The following is a 19,839-nucleotide window of genomic DNA, read 5'->3' as shown; positions in this document are numbered from 1 at the left end:
GTCAGCTGCTGCTACAGATGTGACAGACAATCATGAACCGCAGCAGAATCAAGTAAATGGGAGTTCAGCCAGAATGAACCTTTTTTATGCATTTTAGCAAAAGTGACAAAACAGAGGACGAAAAGAAGAAAACTTCAGAGAAAGTCGGCCTTAATTCCATCGTTCATTCTCCGCCACACTGTGGAAAATAGAGGCATATTTTCTGAACCCAAGAACAATTAGTTCCAAAGCCAGAACCACAACAATGAGCAAGCTCTCTCCCAAAGATCAGCACGAGGCCATAACGCAACTGCTAATGGTAATTTTCGTGTTGTAACCCTAAACTCTCCAGACCTATTTAAAAGCAAGTCCAGCTCAGACACTGAAGCTCTCTAACAGTCAGATAGCTCTGACCTCATTAAAGCTGAGAGGTCGATCTTTTCCAGGCTGCTAACGGGGAGGATTTACTCCAAACTGCATCGGGCACCAACAACCATCACACGTTCAGAGACTCTTAAATTATCTTTGCTCCTCATTCTGATGCTCAGTCGGAACTACATCATGCCACCTGATTGCACTGAGTTGCTGCCATGTGATTGGCTGATTAGATATTTACATTAACGAGCAGTTGAATATTGTGACCAGAGACATCCATGTGAAATTTCGCAAAAATCACATCGAAATGAAAATTTACTTCAAGCAAACTCAAACTTTATGACTTCGAGAAGAGAGGAGACGTCTTTCCAAGGATCCCAACAGAGATTTAGATCCTTGGGCTTAAGGTCACTGGAAGATAGTCACTCAAATATTGCTACAGTCTCACCAGCTTACTGAAGTAAACATATTACTGCACCGGAGAGAAATTAGTGATGTGTCATCATCATATCAGAGTTCCTATTGGTCCAAATCCTATTTTAAACACCCTTTGACCTCTTCAAGAACCTTTCATTCACATCATTTGATCAGATTTTAGAAACTGGCCATAGACTTTGTATAAAGATAAAACAGTGCCTGAAGGTGTCAAATGAATAAATACATCATAATTCTGAAATATAAAGTATTTCAGAAGTACTGAAGTGAATTAAAATGAGTCACTGAGTAAATTAAAAACTTATGAAAATCAAAAATATTTTACACTGGAGAGAAAACTATTATAATATGAGTACAAGAGAACTACAATTAAGAAGCATATTAAGAATAATATATAACATGATGTTAAAAATGTACAAAATTACAATAAAAAAAAGAGATAATCTTTGAAAAGAAGGACACAAACTACAGAAATAAAACAACTAATTTATAAAAATGTAAAAAGTAGTTGAATACAGACCACAATTAAAGAACTGTATCACAATAAAAATAAGATAAGGAATCCAGGAAGAGTCAAAACGACATGAAAGGCGAATTAGTTGTATTTTTAATAAAGAACAAAACTTCAGATTGTGTCTACAAGAAACTCCCATCGGTTGTTTTTCTTCGTGTGTCACTGACGTCCTTTGGCTCGAGTCTTATTGAGGCATATTAAGGTCCCCTCTCTGACCGCTTCAGCTTGCTGTGATGTGTGTGAGTGATGCAGCAGAAAACAGGCCGGGACAAAGCCGGTTAACCAGCGCGCAGGGTGAGACGGGTCAGGGGGTTGCTAGTGCCGGGGTCGTGGGATCAGAGCGGGTCAAGGAGGTGTGGGAGTGTCGGTCGGCCCTCTGACCTTTGTCACCGAGGCTTCCTATAATCCTGTCCTCAAAGACCGCGCGGACATAATGGAGAGCCCATGAATGAAGTTAAATGGTGACCATTAGGCAGATACGTGTCGCTATTCTTCTTGTTTGTTTAGTCCCGGTCAGTCTCTCGCTTTCGGTGTAATCAGGCGTGTGATGGAAGGACTGCTGGAGACGCTTCAACAGCTTCCTGGAGGTGGATATTCACCTAAACTCGCTGAATGACAGCAGAGGGCTCGGGGAGGGTGGGGGTGTAGGAGGTGTAATTGGATGTCCACTTCAGATTCAGAGGCCATATCACAAAAAGGGAGGCCAAACCAAAGCACCCCTGTCCGGATACCGCTTAAAAGGGTCCATATGGGTGAGGCAGCATCTCAAGACATTTAGGTCAGGATTTCAATTCAATTTTCTGTGAAGCAGGCTGGATTATTTTTGTTCCACCTCAGTTTCAGTGTCATAAAAGTTCCTCTAAAGGAAGATTTGTGCAGATAAAAGGCAAACATGTGATTATACATGGAAATGTCTCATATTTATGTTCTAGAAACAGGAGAAACATCACTTTAGTTCAGTGGTTTGTTTGCTTCCTTGATCCCTCCTGGAGCACATCCTCCAGATGAATGGAGTAACAAGTCTGTCTTTTTTATGTGTTTGCATCAATGCATGAAGTCTTTAATTGACAGGGAGTTTTTACACTTTATATAAATCAGGATCAAAATCAGCTTTATTTTCTTTGTCTACACATACAACAGAACAGACAAACAGACAATATGGACATAAATGTTTAAGTGCAGGCTGTTGAAAGAACTATAATATTGCCTTTTATTCCCTTATGTCGCCTTTAGTTTTGTTGTTTTAAATAAAAACAGTACAGTGCACTATATAAAGCAGTGTCAAATTAAAGGAAAAGCCAACAGAAATCAATCAGCATGTGGCACCAGAGCAGCTTAGGGGCTCTCTCTTCATTCACCCTGATCTCCACAGAGGATCACTCTTCCACGGGGATGTTCTCACATTTTTTGGTATTTGATGATGAAAGCGCAGCATAAACTCTCCCGCAGGCCCAAAAGTGATCAGCTGGGTTTTCATCCTGGAAGAAGTCACTACTGCCATCACAGCTGAAATGTTTCATCATGAGAGGAAGCAGCTCAGAGCTGCTGCAGATCTTCTCACTGCGAGAGGTCAAAGATCAGGGGTTTTCTTTCAATTTGCCAATCCTCTTATATATCGCGTTTAGAGAGCTTTCAGTGAGTAAATCAGCTGTCACCATGAGTCCCGCAGTGATCTGTGGTGTGTCGTCCACTGGAGTGCACTGCCACCTAGCGCTGGCGTTGGAGAACTGACTGGGGTTTTCTCGGCATGCATGAATAACATGCTGGCAAATCCAAACGTCCTTATTAGAGGTTTAAAATGATTCCTGTTGGTGTTTTGGGTCTCACTGGAAAGAAGCTTCCTGCACGCACGCGAACATAAACGTGCTGCAGTCACAGTTCTGGATGTTTTACAAAAAGCAAACAGAAACTTTTAAAGATTTGAAGTTTCGTCATAGTTTTTAGTGAAGTTTTGTGGCACTTGCTGAGTCCCTGCACAGACCGCTTTTCGTATCCCTTTTCGCATCTGTCTGCACTCTCAGCACGATGGACAATAAACTCCAGAGATCAAAGGCGCCCCTGGCACCGTGTTATTACTCCGACTCCCGCATCGAAGGTCCCCCGGGCGCCCCGCATACCTTTCCAGGCTGGGCAGAGCCGGGGAGGCGCTCCAGCAGCCCTCGCCTGATCCGGTGGGTGTGCGCTTTTTCTTTTACTGTATTTAAGCTCTCACATTTAGCATCTGATAGCATTTTTCTGACAGCGCGCCCACTGACACGATGGCGACCAACAACGAGGCTCCTCTGGGCTCCACTGAGAACCCGATCAAGTTCAAGGACCAGGACTTTGAAACTCTCCAGGCAGAGTGTCTGAAGTCCGGCGTGCTGTTCTCTGATCCAACCTTTCCAGCGGAGCAGAAGTCCATCGGAACACCGGAAGACCCGGACCCTAAAAAGGCTATTCAATGGAAGAGACCCAAGGTGCGAAAGTTTGACCACTGACATGTTGTGCATGCGCATAAAGAGCCAGCGGTTTTGCGGAGGTTTAGGTGTTCGTGGGCTTATTTAGCATGATTCAAACAAAAACTCTGGAGTTAAAGAAAGTTTCTCTGTTTTTCAGGTATGTGTTTCTAAATGTTCCCCCCACATTCTGCACATGAGCTCTCAGCAGCGCTGATGTGGGTGTAAACAGATTTAACCAGGTGTGTCACAGGTGTGGAAAAACCTTGAGAAGAAGGAGTTGAGAAAGAACGAAGTGAGGGAGAACTGGAAAAGGTTATACAAATCATCAAGAAAAGAGCCCAATGTCCATTCACATATCCTTAATCTAGTTTTATATTGACACCAAGTCACAAACTAACCAAGTACATGAACAAAGAAAAAGAGGTTTGGACTTCAAAAGTAATTTAAAAATATATATATTTTCCAGGGAAATCCTTGTAAAACAGGGCCACATAAATGATTCTGTAAAATGTCACATAACTTGGTGTTTTCAATTAAAATGTTCTTAAATGGTCAATCAGTGAAGTTATTCTATATATTGTTTGTTATTCTAAACATATCACCACCATCTTCCTCACAGAAATTAAGATTTGAGCACAAAAAACAAATATAAGAACTAGGCACCATCTGAAAAATGTCCTGTCATGGCCACAATGAGTTTATGACAGAGTCGGAAACTCTCCGGTAGAATTAGTGTAGGAAAGTCAAAGTTTAATGGCTTCTTAAAGAGGACGTGGGGATCGCAGGAGGTAAAACATTCATGGTTATAACAGCAGAGCTTGTAAATTGTGCTCTTTTTGTTCTGTTTCTGTAGGAAATCAGTAAGAATGCTGTGTTTGTCGAGGACACGACTGCAACCACTGATATCTGTCAGGGCCAACTTGGTGAGTACATCTGGAACAAGAACAATCTTTTTATCTGCCAGCTGTTTATTATCAATCCACAGGGATTGAGTGATGAAACCAGTCATGTTGAAATGTCTCAAACTGGGATTGCACAACACCCAGTTAAATGGATACAGGCGATTGAAGTAGCTGTACAACGGGGACAAACAGGCTCAGAGGGACCAAAACATCTAATGTGCAGCCAGAGGGAAAAGAGTCGTGTCTCTTTGTGGTCATCAAATCCTAAATCTGCTGGGGGTCGTTACCCCATCGAGCTGCAGCTTTATTAGCCTGCAGCATCAGCTAAAATATGCGTTTCTCAGTCTGTTTCCAATTTTGATGAATTATACGGCTGTTTTCTGCAAAACAGCAAACTCGTCCTCCACCTCTGGGATTTCTTCATTGATGATTTGTGTCGTCGGATGTGTGCGAGCATGTCACTGGCACAGATCAATTCCCCCTCCTCCTCCGCCTGCCTCTGTCTCCATGTCTACGTTTTGGGTTTCCTTTTAAGCTAAATCTCAGTCTGTGTTTTTCCATGATTTACACAGATGCTAACGGTTACTGCAACATCTGCAACACAGAACAGATGTTGGCTGCTGGAGAAGAATGTGGTTGATTACGTGTGTGATGGAGAGCTGCCAGTCTACCTAACATGAATGCGGGAGACCACCACCCTCTGAAATACTTAATAAATATAAAAAGTGATCACCTTTAAACTCGTCACACTCTTCTTCCTGTTTATCAGGTAACTGCTGGCTGCTGGCTGCCCTGTCCTGCCTGACCGCGCACCCCTCGCTCTTTATGAAGGTGGTGCCACCAAACCAAAGTCTGAGCGACCGTTACGCAGGGATCTTCCATTTCAAGGTAAGACCAGACTCTTTTTCTTACTAATGAGAAACAATGCTCACTCTTTCCCCCAAAACAGCATCTATATTATCCTCAATGCAAATTGCCCACAGACAATTCAAAGGAGGCCTATTTGCCATGCTATTACGGAAGGCTAGCTTTCTTGGTCTGTGCAATTACCATCAGTAATGCGGGACATTTTAAGGTCGATGTGGACTGTAAACCAGCGTATACTGATTTAAGGTTTGACTCTCATCATCCACTGGAGCACAAACTGGGCGTTACATCAGGAAGTTACAACACAGAGCGAACACCATCCCCACAGACACAGCAACCAGGGAAGCAGCAGGAAGAACATCATGTCAAAGAGACCCCGATTAAATTTGGTTTATTGTGGCTGAACTTTTGTGAGCGCTGTGAAAGCACCCAAAGAAGAAAGCTCACTGCTCCCTAAGCAAAAGCCTTTGGTGATGCCTTATGTGTCAGGAGCATCAGAATAGCTGAGATGCATCTTTTCAAAACACTGTGTCTCTGTGGCATTCAAACCTCAAATCCCCACGCGAAAAACGGGTCCACCCCAAGTATTAGGTCGCTCAAAACAAACAGACTAATATAATTTTTGCAATTAAATGCCAAGACGATCGCTATGAATTATATTTTGTGGAAGCCAAACAACCTCCGGCAGGGCACAGAAGAGCTGCCCCATCAGGTCAGTACTCAACAGTCTGTTTACACCTGCAGGCCAGTGGCCACTCCTTCAGTGAGGATGTGCACATAGTGGAGAGAGGAACTCTCTGTGAGTGGTATTCACAGGCGTTAAACAACGGCCATGAAAATTTGCATATTAACAACCATGAAACTAACCTCACGGGCCATTGTTAGTCAGTGCTGCTGGTTTTGGTCATTACGTGTTTGTACTGGGAACTGAAGACGTGACTCAGACTGGTGAAAAGTTTCTCTGAGTACAGGTGAACGTGGATTACTGCAGTTTTAAGTCATATTTCATACAACGTGAAGCTCATTTTGTAAGTTATGGACACTCATCGAACAGAGTATGCTTTATCTCCACTTATCTGGGGCCGGGTCATGGGGGCAGCAGCCTAAGTAGAGAAACCCAGACCTCCTTCTTCAAAGCCACCTCCTCCAGCTTGTCCGGGGGAACACCAAGGCGTTCCCAGGCCAGCCGAGAGATATAATCTCTACACCGTGCCCTGGGTTTGCCTGGGGGCCTACTCCTGGTGGGACATACCCGGAATCGCCCAGGAGGCATCCTTGTTAGATGCTCAAACCACCTCAACTGGCTTCTTGCAATGTGGAGGACCAGCGGCTCTACTCTGAGCCCCACCTGATGGCTGAACTTCTCAGCCTATCTCTAAGGGAGACGCCAGCCACTCATTGGAGGAAGCACATTTGTGTGCTTGTATCTGCGATCTTGTTTTTTTGGTCACTACCCACAGCTTGTGACCATAGGTGAGGGTCGGGACGTAGACTGCAAATTGAGAGCATCGCTTTTACGCTCAGCTCTCTCTTCACCATGATGGACCAGCACGACTCCATCTACTATCTCTGGTTCCCTTCTCCCGTCACTCGTGAAAAAGACCCCGAGATACTTAAACTCCTCCACTTGTCAGGAACTTGTCCCCGACCCGAAGTTGGCCGGGGACTTTAGTATAATCATGCAGAGGTTTCTCATGTCTGTTCATAAAACAGCATGAGGGTAATCGAGCAGCTCAAAGCTGACAGGACTCAACTAATCATTAGGCAACAGTGAGTACGTCCGTTTTTGCATACAGCTTGTGTTGTTGACAGCACAGATTTGACTTAAATTTGCAGATTTGCAGGCCCAGCGCTGTATCAAGTTGCTTTATTTGAAGACACGATCACGCATTCAGCCAAATCTGGAGCCAAAAGTGTCAATTAAAGTGTTTCCCCGAGTTTTTTTTATTAAATCATTACACACAAAAACTTAGGTCATATTTCAGCATAGATGTACACAAAACACATCAGTCTGTGGCCCTCGAGCTAGTTCATCTGCTGGTTGTTCTTGCCAAAGTTTGTGGTCACATATCGTTTTGCACAACATAACACGAGACTAAAAGCTTTTTGTCTGGTCCTGCTTGAGCGCCTTTGAAGAGCCATTTATTCTGACGAATGTGAGGCCTCCACAAACATAATTATATTTAGACGCCCCTTAAATTTAAGGACAGATCGCCTGAACTAATTTATATTTTATCTGATTTGGCTCTATCCTTTGAAATGTTTTCTGTGAGTTGTCTTTTTGGTAAGCTGCTGTGCCACGGCTCTGGTATTTATTGAAGGCAGCTAAGACACGTATCAACTCATCCTGGAGTCATTTCTGCACAAAGGCCTCCCAGCTTGAGGGAAACAAACATAAACCCAAATCTTTATCAGCTCATTAGAACTGGTGATTCTTATCTGGAGAGTTCAACACTTATTCTCTGGCTCTAACTTGCTCAGATCAATAAAATACCAATTTCATAGACACGTGAATCTTGCAAAAGCAGACACATCGGGAAGTGATTGTTTTGGCTCGAAGCTCTGGACCTTTAGAGACTGCCGTGGAGAATGTGGCGTGACTGAACAAGCAGGACGGAAGGACTGGAAACTGATTCTGCTCTGTCAGAGTAATTGGAGAGCAGTTCAGACATGCAGGTAGTGACTCCCCCGGGACACCTGTACACACACACACACCAGCCATGAACGACCAGTGTAAGCCTGCTTTCAGCTACTGTTGTGTACACACCGTTAACAGTATGGTACACACCTCGAGCCATGACCAGTAACGACCTGAAGAGCTGTTGTTTTTAAATTCTCCTTTATAAACCTTTTGAAGCTTCATATCTGGACAGCTGATAAGTCCCCTGATTGTTGAAGGCATAATATTAAATTATAGCATTAATTGAGACAAGACGATCTTATCTACAGGCAACAACACACCAGTTTAAAGTGCTTTCCATTACTTAATTTAATCATCAATCATTAATTTTTCTCTGTAACTGACAAAGGTCACGTTAATCGAAACATTGTAAAAAAAAAAAAAAAGTAATGTTGTGCGGGACAGTGTGCTTTCACAGAGATTATATTGTATTATTATTATATTTTTCTTCTCTCTATGAACCTGTCATTGATTCAGGTACGCTGAGTCTTCCTAAATTTGTTGCACGAGTTAATTTAGTCGTTGCAACAGTTCAGAATAATCTTACACTGGTCTTTGGTCATCTCCTTTGTGTTTAAAGCAGTCTGCTCGGCTCCCAGGGTTACTTGGACGTAAACTGACTGGTAGCTGACAAAAACTAAACTACTAACTGAAACATTTCAGTTATTCATCGATTTTCTTCAGCCTGCTAATTCAGGGTATTGTGGGGAGCAGATCTTACATGTGTGAACGGCAGGGTGGCCTCAACAGGCCACCGACATATCACAAGGCTACCACAGAGAGGCAGACAAATATTCACGCCTACAGTTTTTCACTAGTTAACCGAACGTGCACCTCCTCTGGGAGGAAACTGGAATAACCAAGGGGACATGGACAACACCCAAATTCTGGCCAGTGGATTGAAACCCATGACCTATTTGCTGTGAGACAACAGTGCTAACCACTGTACCACCACACTGCTTGCATTTCAGTTACCTGAAATGCAAATTAAGATAAGACTGAAAGCTAACTGAATTACTAACCAATATGCTTAATAAGTTAAAATTTAGACAAAACAGCCACCCAGATGAGACTGATCCCCCAAAGGGATTTGGGGTGGTGTCAGGACAGGACTATTTGCAAGTTAGCCAAACAGGTAACTACACTGTGGAGACATGCTAAGACTAGCGAAAACCAAGCTAAAGCTAAACATTTTTAAAACAATAAAACCAAACTGAAACAATTTTTATTTTGTTCTCCAAACTAACTGAAATTAAACTCAGAAGAATAAAAGTCAGTTTATCTCTCATTATTAAAAAAAAAAAGTTTCCAATATTCAGACTTTCTCTAGAAATACTCTGGGTCTAATGCGTCACCAGAAGTATCAAAGCTAACTTATCTTCTGAATATGATCACAAATTGCTTTGGAAATCTGAACTTTGCCAAGTTCTCTTTGTGAGGTTTGTTTTCTGTTGCAAAAAGGTCAAACAAAAGTGCAGAGCATGCATGTTGTTTTACACAGAGGGACGGTAAGCCTAGAGTATTTACATAGACTAGTTTTCCATCTCAGAACACTGTGTAATAAAAAATGACTCGCACATCAACATGAGAGATTACATGGAGACAGAATACGGTAGTATGGAGCCTTTCACTCAGTGAGGTCAGCCTGACACAGACAAACTGCAGTCTAAAGGTGGGGGTGTTGTGCATCGCTAATAGTTTGTTTCTACTGCCCCCAGCTGGCCAAAAGAAATCAGTTGATTCTAATGTTCAGGTTCTCATTCAGTTTTCCTCCTCATTACAGTTCCTCCTTACTCATTACATCCTCTCCTCCTCTCTTCTCACGTCTCCCTCTTCTGTCGCCGTCTCTCTCTCTCTCTCCCTCCCTCTGTGCAGTTCTGGCAGTATGGTGAGTGGGTGGAGGTGGTTGTGGATGACAGGCTGCCAGTACGCGAAGGCCGTCTGCTCTTCAGCTACTCTCGCACCCGCAATGAGTTTTGGAGCGCCCTGGTGGAAAAGGCCTATGCCAAGTCAGTTTCCACAACCAGCATATGTTTCTGGGTTGTAATGTCTGAGATCACCCACTCCTTTTCTGTCTGTGTTATGTCGCTAACAGAGATAGCCACTTTTCTCACCTCCCATATGTAGGTTAATCGGATCTTACGGGAGCCTGAAGGGAGGCAACATTTCAGAGGGGATGGAGGACTTCACTGGAGGCATCGCCCGCTCGCTGGAGATCTCTTCTCGTACCCCTCGAGTCCTCTGGAGGTCCTTGGCTGCTGCTCTGTCGCGAGGGAGCCTGCTCAGCTGCTTCATCCAGGTACACTCAGCCCCAAACTCCAGATGTTGACACTCACGCACGTGGATGTTAACCTGTGTTTGTCTTCACAGGCCAAGAGCGCCTCAGATATCGGCAAGGTGACAGGAGAGGGGCTGATAAAGGGCCATGCCTACGCCATAACTGACGCTGACAAGGTATCACGAAGATGAGTCTCATTAGTGAGCACAATTTTCACGCTATCTCACATTATATCATTTTATTCTAAGCTGATGAAATTTATTGTGACAATAAATGTAATCTCATTTATATTTCATGTCTCCTTATTGTAACTTGACTGGATTTCATCCTATCTTGGAATGTAATTGACTCATAATCCGTCGTCTAATCTTGCGTCAAATTAAAAAACAGATCAAGGTGAACGAGAGCACTCAGAGAGCGCAACTACCTCCAAGGGCTAAACAAAAACTTTAATGTTTTATGATGTTTTTATTACAACATGCTGATGCTGGCGTCACCGAGACGTCGCAGGGCGTCGTATTGAAAACATAAAAAGGTTGTTGTACAGCTCTCTCCATGTCCTTTCATACGATATGTTACTCGATATGGTTTCTTGAAATTTTTCTCAAGGTCAACTTTGATCTTGGGTGCTAACAGTGAAGGTCGAACTCAAATGCTTAGCCAACCTTGGTATTCATGTCCCTCAAGGCCTAGAATATTGCGAAGTTTGAAGACGATCCTCCAAAATTGTGGGTAATATAAATTTTTTATTGATTTTCACCTAAATTAAATCAACTCAAGCTGTTATTGGTATCTACCATCACACAAAATTTAAAAACGATATCTTGAAAACTGTGGATGCTAGACTGCTAACAATCAGACAGACAAACAAATGGGACTGATTACAGAACAATCAACTTTATTGTAATTTAATGTCTGTCAGTCTACTATGATCTGTTCTTGTAAACAGACTAGATCTTACACAGCACTTTCATAGTCTGATCATTTTTTTCATGGAATTATACATTTTAAGACTTTTTCTCGAATCTTGATGTAAATAACAACATAGTGAAAAATTATCCTTTCAAAATAAGACTTCATGTGTGTTTTATAAGCTTCTTTTTTGTTGTTGTTGTTTAAATTTTAGTTGACAAAACCATCAGATGAGATTTTGCTGCTGAGGCTGAGAAACCCCTGGGGTTTTATCGAATATTGCGGACCCTGGAGTGACAAGTGAGTGTGCATGTTACACAAAGAGAGCACACCCACTCGCAGTTTACAGAACATCCACGGATGTCGAGTTTGTCTCTGCGTGTGCGTGACTGCAGGGGGAAAGAGTGGGAGAACGTGGACCCGACAGAGAAGGAAAGGATCGAGGTGAAATGCGTTGAAGACGGAGAGTTCTGGTAAGAAGAAGAAACATAAAACTTAAACCAGTGAATAAATCTCTTGTGGCTTTAAGAGCTCTGATGCGAGTAGCCGTCTCTGTTAGGATCAGTGCCGAGGACTTCTCCAACCTCTTTGATGTTGTGGAGCTCTGCAGCGTCAATCCAGACTCTTATGATGAAGAAAGCACACCTGCCAGCTGGGCCATCACCGAACACGAAGGCTGCTGGCTGCCGGGGAGTTCTGCTGGCGGTAGCCGCAAATATAACAGTACGGTTCAAATCTGGATCACTGTTCATTCAAGCTTTACTGGGATCCTTTCTGTTGCCAGATGTTGCTGTCTCTGCTTTTTCCCCCCAGAAACATTCTGGAAAAATCCCCAGTATACGCTGGTCCTCAAAGAGAAGGACGAGAATGAGGATGAGGACGATGACGACGACGTGGGGGACGATGGCGAGGATGGCGATGATGAAATGGAAGATCCGACTGTGACCCCAGATCCGAAGAAGAGAGCCGAGAAGCAGAAGCAGAAAGTCAAACGTTGCACGGTGCTGGTGGAGCTGCTGCAGAAAAACCGAAGGCAGAGGGATAAACTCAACTTCCTGCACATCGCCTTTCACATCTATAAGGTGCTATATTTATCCAGCTTTAACGTTTCAGCATCTTAACTCTTTTTCTTGACACACTCATGTGACTCATTCTTTGTTTTTTCCAGGTTCCTTCTGAGGTGAATATCTACCAATTATCAATAATTTATATAAAATCAAATTAACATGAGAACTATTTTCATTTCTCAGTAACTGTTTTTTTTTTTTTCACATAACTGCAGAACACTTGTCTGGACCGCAGCTTCTTTATGAAGAATCGCCCAGCGTGTCGTTCTGGGAAGTACAAAGGTCAAAGGTATAAGATGAAACTATGAAGAGACTGCATGTTGCTCTTTCAAACACAAAGAGAGCTACGCGTTCACACGATGATCCCAACAGCTGCAGATCCTGATGCTGTGGTGAATGTTTGAGACACTTTTAGTCGTAATTTTGAGTAATACCTGAGCTAACTCTGAAGTCAATTTTTATGTAAGAGAATTTTGTCATCTTTTGCTGAGTTCTTGCTAACTTTGAACAGAAAAGAGATTTAAAAAAAACAACAACAGAAAATCAGTCAGCCAGAGCAGCTACAGTCTGTATCATATGCTCAAAACCGTTAAGGGAAGACTCGATTATTAAAGTGTAACACACAGTTAGTTAAACTTAAGGGAGATCGGTCTGTCCAGTCAGGAAACAGAAACCATTCCCTTTCACCTGCTTTGGAGCAAATGAAAATGACAGCAGATGCACTGGAGAGGCAACAGGACAACATTCAAAATTACTTTGAAGGTGATGACCATTGCTCTCTCCTCATCCCTCCTGAGTGATTTTCTCCAGGTTTGCTTTTTGCTAGTGTCTTTGTCACGACTGGTAACATGATACAGTACCTGCAGCGCATTCAGCTTGCACAGATACTCAATGATGGCACATCAAGAGTGTGGAGGAATACCAAACGATGAGGAGAGACCGACATGTCCATAGATGGGCATCAACCAGCCCCGGGACTGGTATCTGCTTGATGGTGCATTGAGGAACAGAAGCACTACCAGAATGCCTGTGCTCCAGACCAGTTCACCGGAGAGCACCACTGGTCTCGTTGCCTCTTCACATTTTGATATTTGTCATGTCCACTCCAGATTTGTGTCTCTTACCTGGACTAGTTGATCGGGACCGTCCTGGTCCTGATCCGGTCCTGATCACTCTACTACTACGAGGAATCCATCACGCTCTTTTCTGAGCTGAGTGGCTTCTGTCATATTTCAGGCCTGCTTGAAATATGAATATTCAGGCCAGAACATAGTGACTGAGTGTGGTGGTCTCTGCCAGGTGACTCTTGGAAAAACCTGAAACCTCTTGTGGTCAAACCATATCTTCATTTATGATATACTGAGGTGTCAAAACTTGTCATTAAGCCTACAATGGAGGTTGTCAAATGCCGCCTTTATCGGGGGAAAGAGTTAAAGGAGGTCTGACCCTGAAACTACACTTATGAAGTCTGTTTCTGACAGTTTGGTCAGGATGTGGGCATCCTGCTGGGGATAATTTTGTTGAGCTCCTGGTTGTCTTCACAAAAAGGAGTATATACTGGTACTGCTGCTGCCTTGATGTCGTTCTATGGTTCTTTCCAGCTCTCCTCATCTCCTCCATACTTGTGTGAGTGTGCTGGTAGAAACAGTAAATATGGATGTGCCATTCTGGAGAAGCTATGTGAAGCAGGTGCAGGTACAGTGACAGGAACGGGGGATGGTCTTGTTGTTGCCTCTCCGACAGACGCTGTGTGATTTCCAAAGCAGGTGAAATACATTCACAGTGGTTTATGCTTCCTAGAAGGGACCAACAGGGAAGTTTATCTGACTTTGTGTTTTACTGTGATGATCGAGTGGTCGATCATCACCTTAATGTTTTTGAGCAGGGTATGTGTGACATGTTTTGTGCATAGAATCGTTTAGCTTATTTGTTACAATCAGTAAACATGCTGTTTGTCCTGCAGAGGTGTGTGGAGAAAGATGCGCCTGGATCCAGGTACTTACGTCATTGTGGTATCCACCTACCGACCCAACATCCCTGGAGAGTTCTTCGTCCGCACTTTCTCCAAGATTGGAAACACTCTCGAGTAAGATGGAGGAAATTTAGCTTTCATTCCCCAAAAGATTCCAAAGCAAGGATAAAGAAAAACTTTCTGCATAGTCTGATGTCAGAAAACAGAAAAAAAAACTACCTCTGATAGCATGTGTGAATTATTACCGCTGTGTGTGCGTCTCCCTGCGTCTGCACTCGTCATAGATATTCTGTCAAATTATAAACTCACTTCCCGAGGGCTCAGCTGCACGCCTGAATCACCTGCCGCAACACTCACACTGAACAGCACAGTCATAGTCACCCACACTTCCCTGTACCTATCAGAGGCTGAATTATATGTTAAATATAAAACACTGCAAGCAGCTTATAAAACAAGCTGGCACCATACCAATACCCTGTGGGAAAAAAAGCTATTTTAGCCTGATGTAAATTAAACTGTGAAGTACTTGTAGTAATGCACTGTTTTCTTGTACACTGCCTGATGTTAGAGGTTTTGGGGAAACTTTTTATCCCATAACAAAAGGCCAGCTCAAAAAAAATAAAGTACGATTGCTGGTCATAGATTAGAGGCCTTGTGCAACCACGCTGACGCGTTCAGGTGTGTGTTTATGCAATTAAATCTGCACACGCTCAGTTTAAATGAGTCAGTTAAAAAAACTGATGAAGTTTCCTGCAGGAGTATTAACAGTAGAGACCCCGAAGTCCAGGAATACCTATATTTCTATCAGGTTACATAAGATAATAACAGGCGTGCAGGCGCTTTGCAGTCATTATGCATTGTGAGTCATTTTTTGGCTTTCGACCAAGGAGAAATTAGACTGCTGGACCTCTGATTGTTATAGTATTGCTAGTGCTACTTAAGTAGCCTAAAGTATCTTAGTGCTTTACTGCAGTTATTTTTGTGCAAATGAGTCAGCCAGATTTTTTACAAGTACAACAATCTGACATGGCCTCTGTGTTCCAGGACTCAAGACTTTGCCTGCACCTCCAGCTTCTCACAAGTGAGTTCACAGACTTCTTCGGTACACACTACAGTACTAGATGCTAACAGGTGCTAAAAGCTGTAGTATGTTTATATTTGTTTTGTTTTTCTATCAGGTGATGACCGCTCCTGTCTCCTCAAAGGATCAAGAGAGAGTGGAGATGACTTTTGACAAGCAGGCTGGCCTAGTAAGAATCATAGCACTCAAACACTTCAGGCTCACAAAGTAAAGAAAGCTTTGAAGCTTTTTTAAAAAAAAAACTGTTTCTCAACTGTGTCTTGCGTGCAGGATGACAGGCTGAACGTCAAAGACATCATGAAGCTGTTCAACTCAGGTCAGAGCATCCACTGCATTACCAGAAGTCAGTTGTAGTAGTGTCTGTATTTATGTGTAATACCTACAGTGGCCACCAGATGGGAGCAAAGCAGCTCCTTCATAGGTTTGAACAGTGCAGCCACAGAGGTCGCCAGTCTAGACAGAGGCTCATACACAGTCAGATGAAGTAAATTGAACTCAGTTGAGTAATGAAAAGTGACGACACTTGTCCTCACCTTCACCTTTCCTCTGCTAGATCCAATTTAAACCCTTGTTTTCTCCCTCTCCATCAATCTGTGCCTTTCTTCCCTAATCACAGTTCTTGAGAAAGATTACCATCTGCCTTTGGAGACGTGCAGAGAGCTCATCTTTGGAGAGGATGTATCCTTTTGTCCTCAGTTTATTCTTTAACATCACTCGCATACCAGTCTTTTTGCTTGCGGTGCACTGCGATCCTTGCTGACACCGTCTGCGCTGTAGGCACGTCCTCGTGTTCTTCACGTTACAGCTGCAGCTGTTAGAAAACAGACTGACCTTTGCTGGTTTCACGCTTCCTCGGGGCAGACGCTTGCTGACTTCTGCAGCTGAGTCATTGTTTCACCCTGCTGTTCACTATCGCACTCCTTCCTTATAACTTTATCTCTCTGTCTTCTGTCCTGTTGAGATGTCCTTAAACTCTGCTGGCAGACTAAAGGGCGCTGCGCTCTCAGCCGTGAGCAAGCAGGAACCCTGCTGGCCAGTGTGCGCAATCTGCAGGTACAGCTCAGTCTGTGCGCACATGTGTGTGTCTGTGTGTGTGTGCGGATGAGAGTCATGTCAGTGTTACTGATGCTGCTCTGTTTTTCAGTCCATCTTTTCTCAGTTTGATGAGGATTCTTCTGGAAGCATGAGCCGCTTTGAACTCAGCTCAGCACTGCAGGCTGTTGGTATGCACACACACACACACACACACACACACACACACACACACACACACACACACACACACACACACACACACACTCATTTTCATATCTTAGTGAGGACATCTAATTGACATTAGGCTTTCCCTAGTTGTTTACTCTAACCCTAGCCCCTATCCATCAAAAATGAATGCCTAACCTTTAGACTAAACCTAACCGTAACCTAATTGTAACCCTGACACTAAAACTGCATTTTGAGCCTCAAAAATGCCTTCAAACTTGTGAGGACGGGCATTTTGTCCCCATAAGTGACTGGTGGTCACCACAAGTATAGTGACATGCCAGATTTCTGTCCTCAAAAAGATGTCTAAAAATGTACACACACACACACAGTTTGGGTTTACACCTTCGCTCTTCCCTGTTTTCCAGGATTCCAGTGCGATAACAAGGTGGTTGAGCTGCTGTCTGAGCGGTTCACATCTGGAGAGCTGGACATGCCCTTCCACGGCTTTTTGTCATGTGTCACCAGGCTGCGCAAGCTTTTTGGTAACACACACAAACACACACTTATGTGTGCATCTATCATCCATGTGCACTCTACTGTGCTATGTTAGCGCATCCATTACTGTTATTGTGCACAACTAATGCAACTCAGTGCAATCAGGCATGTAGACACGGTCAAGATGACCTGCTGAAATCCAAACTGAGCATCAGAATGGGGGAAGATTTTTGCTGGTAGTGTATTTGAGAAACCGTTCATGTACTGAGAGTTTCCAAAAAAAAAACCCACCTCTAGGGTTTACAGAGAATGGTTCAAAAAAGGGAAAATATCCAGTGAGCAGCAGTTCCCTGCATGAAAATACCTTGTTGATATAAGAGGTAAGATGAAAATGGACAGATCGCTTCAAAATGACAGGACAGTAACTTAAATAACCACTTGTTACCACACTGAGAGCCCCTCTGTAAACTAAGGCTACAATTCTCACAGGCTCAACAAGGCTAGACAGAAGTTTGGAAAAATGTTGCCTGGCCTAATGCATCTTGATTTCTGCTGCAACATTAAGATAGTATGGTCACAGTTTGGAGTAAACGTCATGAAAGTATGGATCCATCCTGCATTGTACATCTATTCCTTATTGGTTCTCAGAGAAATTTAGAATTCAGCTTAAAACCCTGTCATTAACATATGTAGCCTACATGGACAGGCTTATATATCAGAGCCACTGAGCCACGTTCTTCAATCGCGATCACACTTTTTAGGCTGTTGGCTTTCACCCATTATTTTTGGCCTATTGCTCCACTGCCTAATCCCACAAATCCAGGTGTGAAAACAGGTGCGGGTAACAATCAGCCAAGGTTTCGGGTGAACCCGCTGGGAGACCTTGCTCCACCTTACTACATGACTAACTCAGAACAAATGCTCCGAGATTTGAGTGGGCGTTAAGGCGTCTGGGAAGGGATGTCAAAACTCTATTACAAATGGCAGACAGTTGGTGTTGTAAGCCACCCCCTCACTTCAAAGAGGGTCGTTCACTCCTCTTTCTACTGATGGTTGCTTTTAGAAGGATAACACATCATGTCATAAAGCTCAAATCATAGAGCGCCTTTGGGATGCGATGGCCCAGGAGATTCACATCATGTATGTGCAGCCGACAAATAGCACCTTGTTGAGTTCGGGCCATAAAAAAATTAAAGGGGTTGTCAAGGAAGTAGAGGTCCAACGTGGTAAAAGTAAAGTGTACCTGATGAAGTGTCCAGTAAAATTAGAATATCTTCTTTTTTATTTATATATCAAGTGATGGTTCAATTAAGAAAATCCCAGTTAACTTACAGTGTACCTCCGCATGGCAATCATGCTTGTATAATGAAATAAGAGAGATTTTTAATAAATAGAAAAATTAATGAATTAGTTAAAAACAAAAAGAACAAACAAGATATCAGCTATCGTGCCAGATGCCCTGATGTAAGTACTTGGTCTCAACTTGGCCACCTCAGTGAAAACCATCTGGCTCTGATGAGTCGAGTGTTGAGCCTCTGCAAATATATCACATGCGGTCATCTCCTCCCCTTTTCCCCCAGCTCTGTATGAGTCTGAGACCAGCCAGGAGGTGAAAGACAGAGGGATCAACTCTGTGAGTATCAAACATGCTCAGTTATGCACTGACCCCGGACCTGAACAGGCTTTTCATTTTCTGCTCGTGTCAATCCGCAGTGGCTGCTTCAGTTTCTGACAGTGTGACGGCGTTTCATGAAAAGCTGTTCCACACGGACCCCGATGAGCTACCGGAGAAATATGAGAGAAGCTGCTCTCGCTTGCTGTGCTGTTGTATTCTTGCATTCTTGCTTAACTGAGTAGTCCTACAATTTGTAATCAAATCCAGTTATGTTACTCCACATGTAATAAAAGCAGTTTTAGAACCGATATGTCCTCCGTGCTTTTGTCTTTTGCGTCAAACAGCGACAAAAAATGTTTTAAAAAGCTCTCACTTCCCTCTTTCAGAACATAAAAGTGTCAAAATGATTTTGAAATGGCAAAAGAAAATATGTTTCTAATTCTTACAATTGAATTAAATGGTACAGATGACTTCAATTACCCACATGGTGAAAAGAAAAACACACTTCAACCCCAACACCTTACTCATCCACTCACACACAAGCGTACCCTGAGATATATGCACTTATTAACACACACACACATTCAGAGCGAGTACTGCCTGCCCCACCGAGGGTGTGAGGGTGATGTCTCAGCTACACGCACCATCTCTATTCTTATCACACTGACGCCACGTACAGCGTCAACACACATTCGCCCCCTCCTCCACTACGTTCCCTTACTCCCTCCATCCATCCCTCACCCTTTCTCCACCCTCCTGTTCTCTCTAGTAAGTGTCTGAGTCTCACAATCTGCATCCTCCTCCTCCTGCTGGTACATGCTGGCTGCTCTCACTCTCTCTCTCTCAAACACACACACAGGTGCGCACACACTCATGCGCATGCAAGCGAGCAAATGTCCTTTCTACACATGCTGCTATTAATAGCCCCTTTACTCACACACCACCTCCTGTTCATCCTTAGGTGAGTACACACAGGTTGCCCTCGGCAACCGTCCATTTACATTGTGATAGAGAGAGGAGGCG

At 43.4% G+C, this 19,839-nt stretch overlaps 1 protein-coding gene across 1 annotated transcript; it reads left to right on the top strand.

Moving 5' to 3' along the window:
* The first annotated feature begins 2,547 nt into the window (after nt 1–2,547).
* capn12 (calpain 12) lies at nt 2,548–19,124 on the top strand. The gene is made up of 23 exons (XM_082503421.1): nt 2,548–3,474; nt 3,546–3,762; nt 4,598–4,667; nt 5,416–5,534; nt 10,069–10,202; nt 10,321–10,492; nt 10,564–10,647; nt 11,598–11,683; nt 11,779–11,856; nt 11,943–12,106; nt 12,197–12,465; nt 12,552–12,563; nt 12,666–12,739; nt 14,414–14,536; nt 15,467–15,503; nt 15,601–15,672; nt 15,774–15,819; nt 16,120–16,181; nt 16,488–16,556; nt 16,648–16,726; nt 17,132–17,248; nt 18,782–18,834; nt 18,915–19,124. The coding sequence occupies exons 1-23, from the start codon at nt 3,329–3,331 to the stop codon at nt 18,939–18,941; spliced, it is 2,310 nt and encodes a 769-aa protein (XP_082359547.1). The 5' UTR covers nt 2,548–3,328; the 3' UTR covers nt 18,942–19,124.
* Nucleotides 19,125–19,839: the final 715 nt, after the last annotated feature.

Source organism: Aulonocara stuartgranti, assembly GCF_965226115.1.
Source record: "Aulonocara stuartgranti genome assembly, chromosome: 14".
Classification (NCBI taxonomy): domain Eukaryota; kingdom Metazoa; phylum Chordata; class Actinopteri; order Cichliformes; family Cichlidae; genus Aulonocara; species Aulonocara stuartgranti.
The sequence above is the reverse complement of the archived record's forward strand: the minus strand, read 5'-3'. Positions and strand labels throughout refer to the sequence as shown.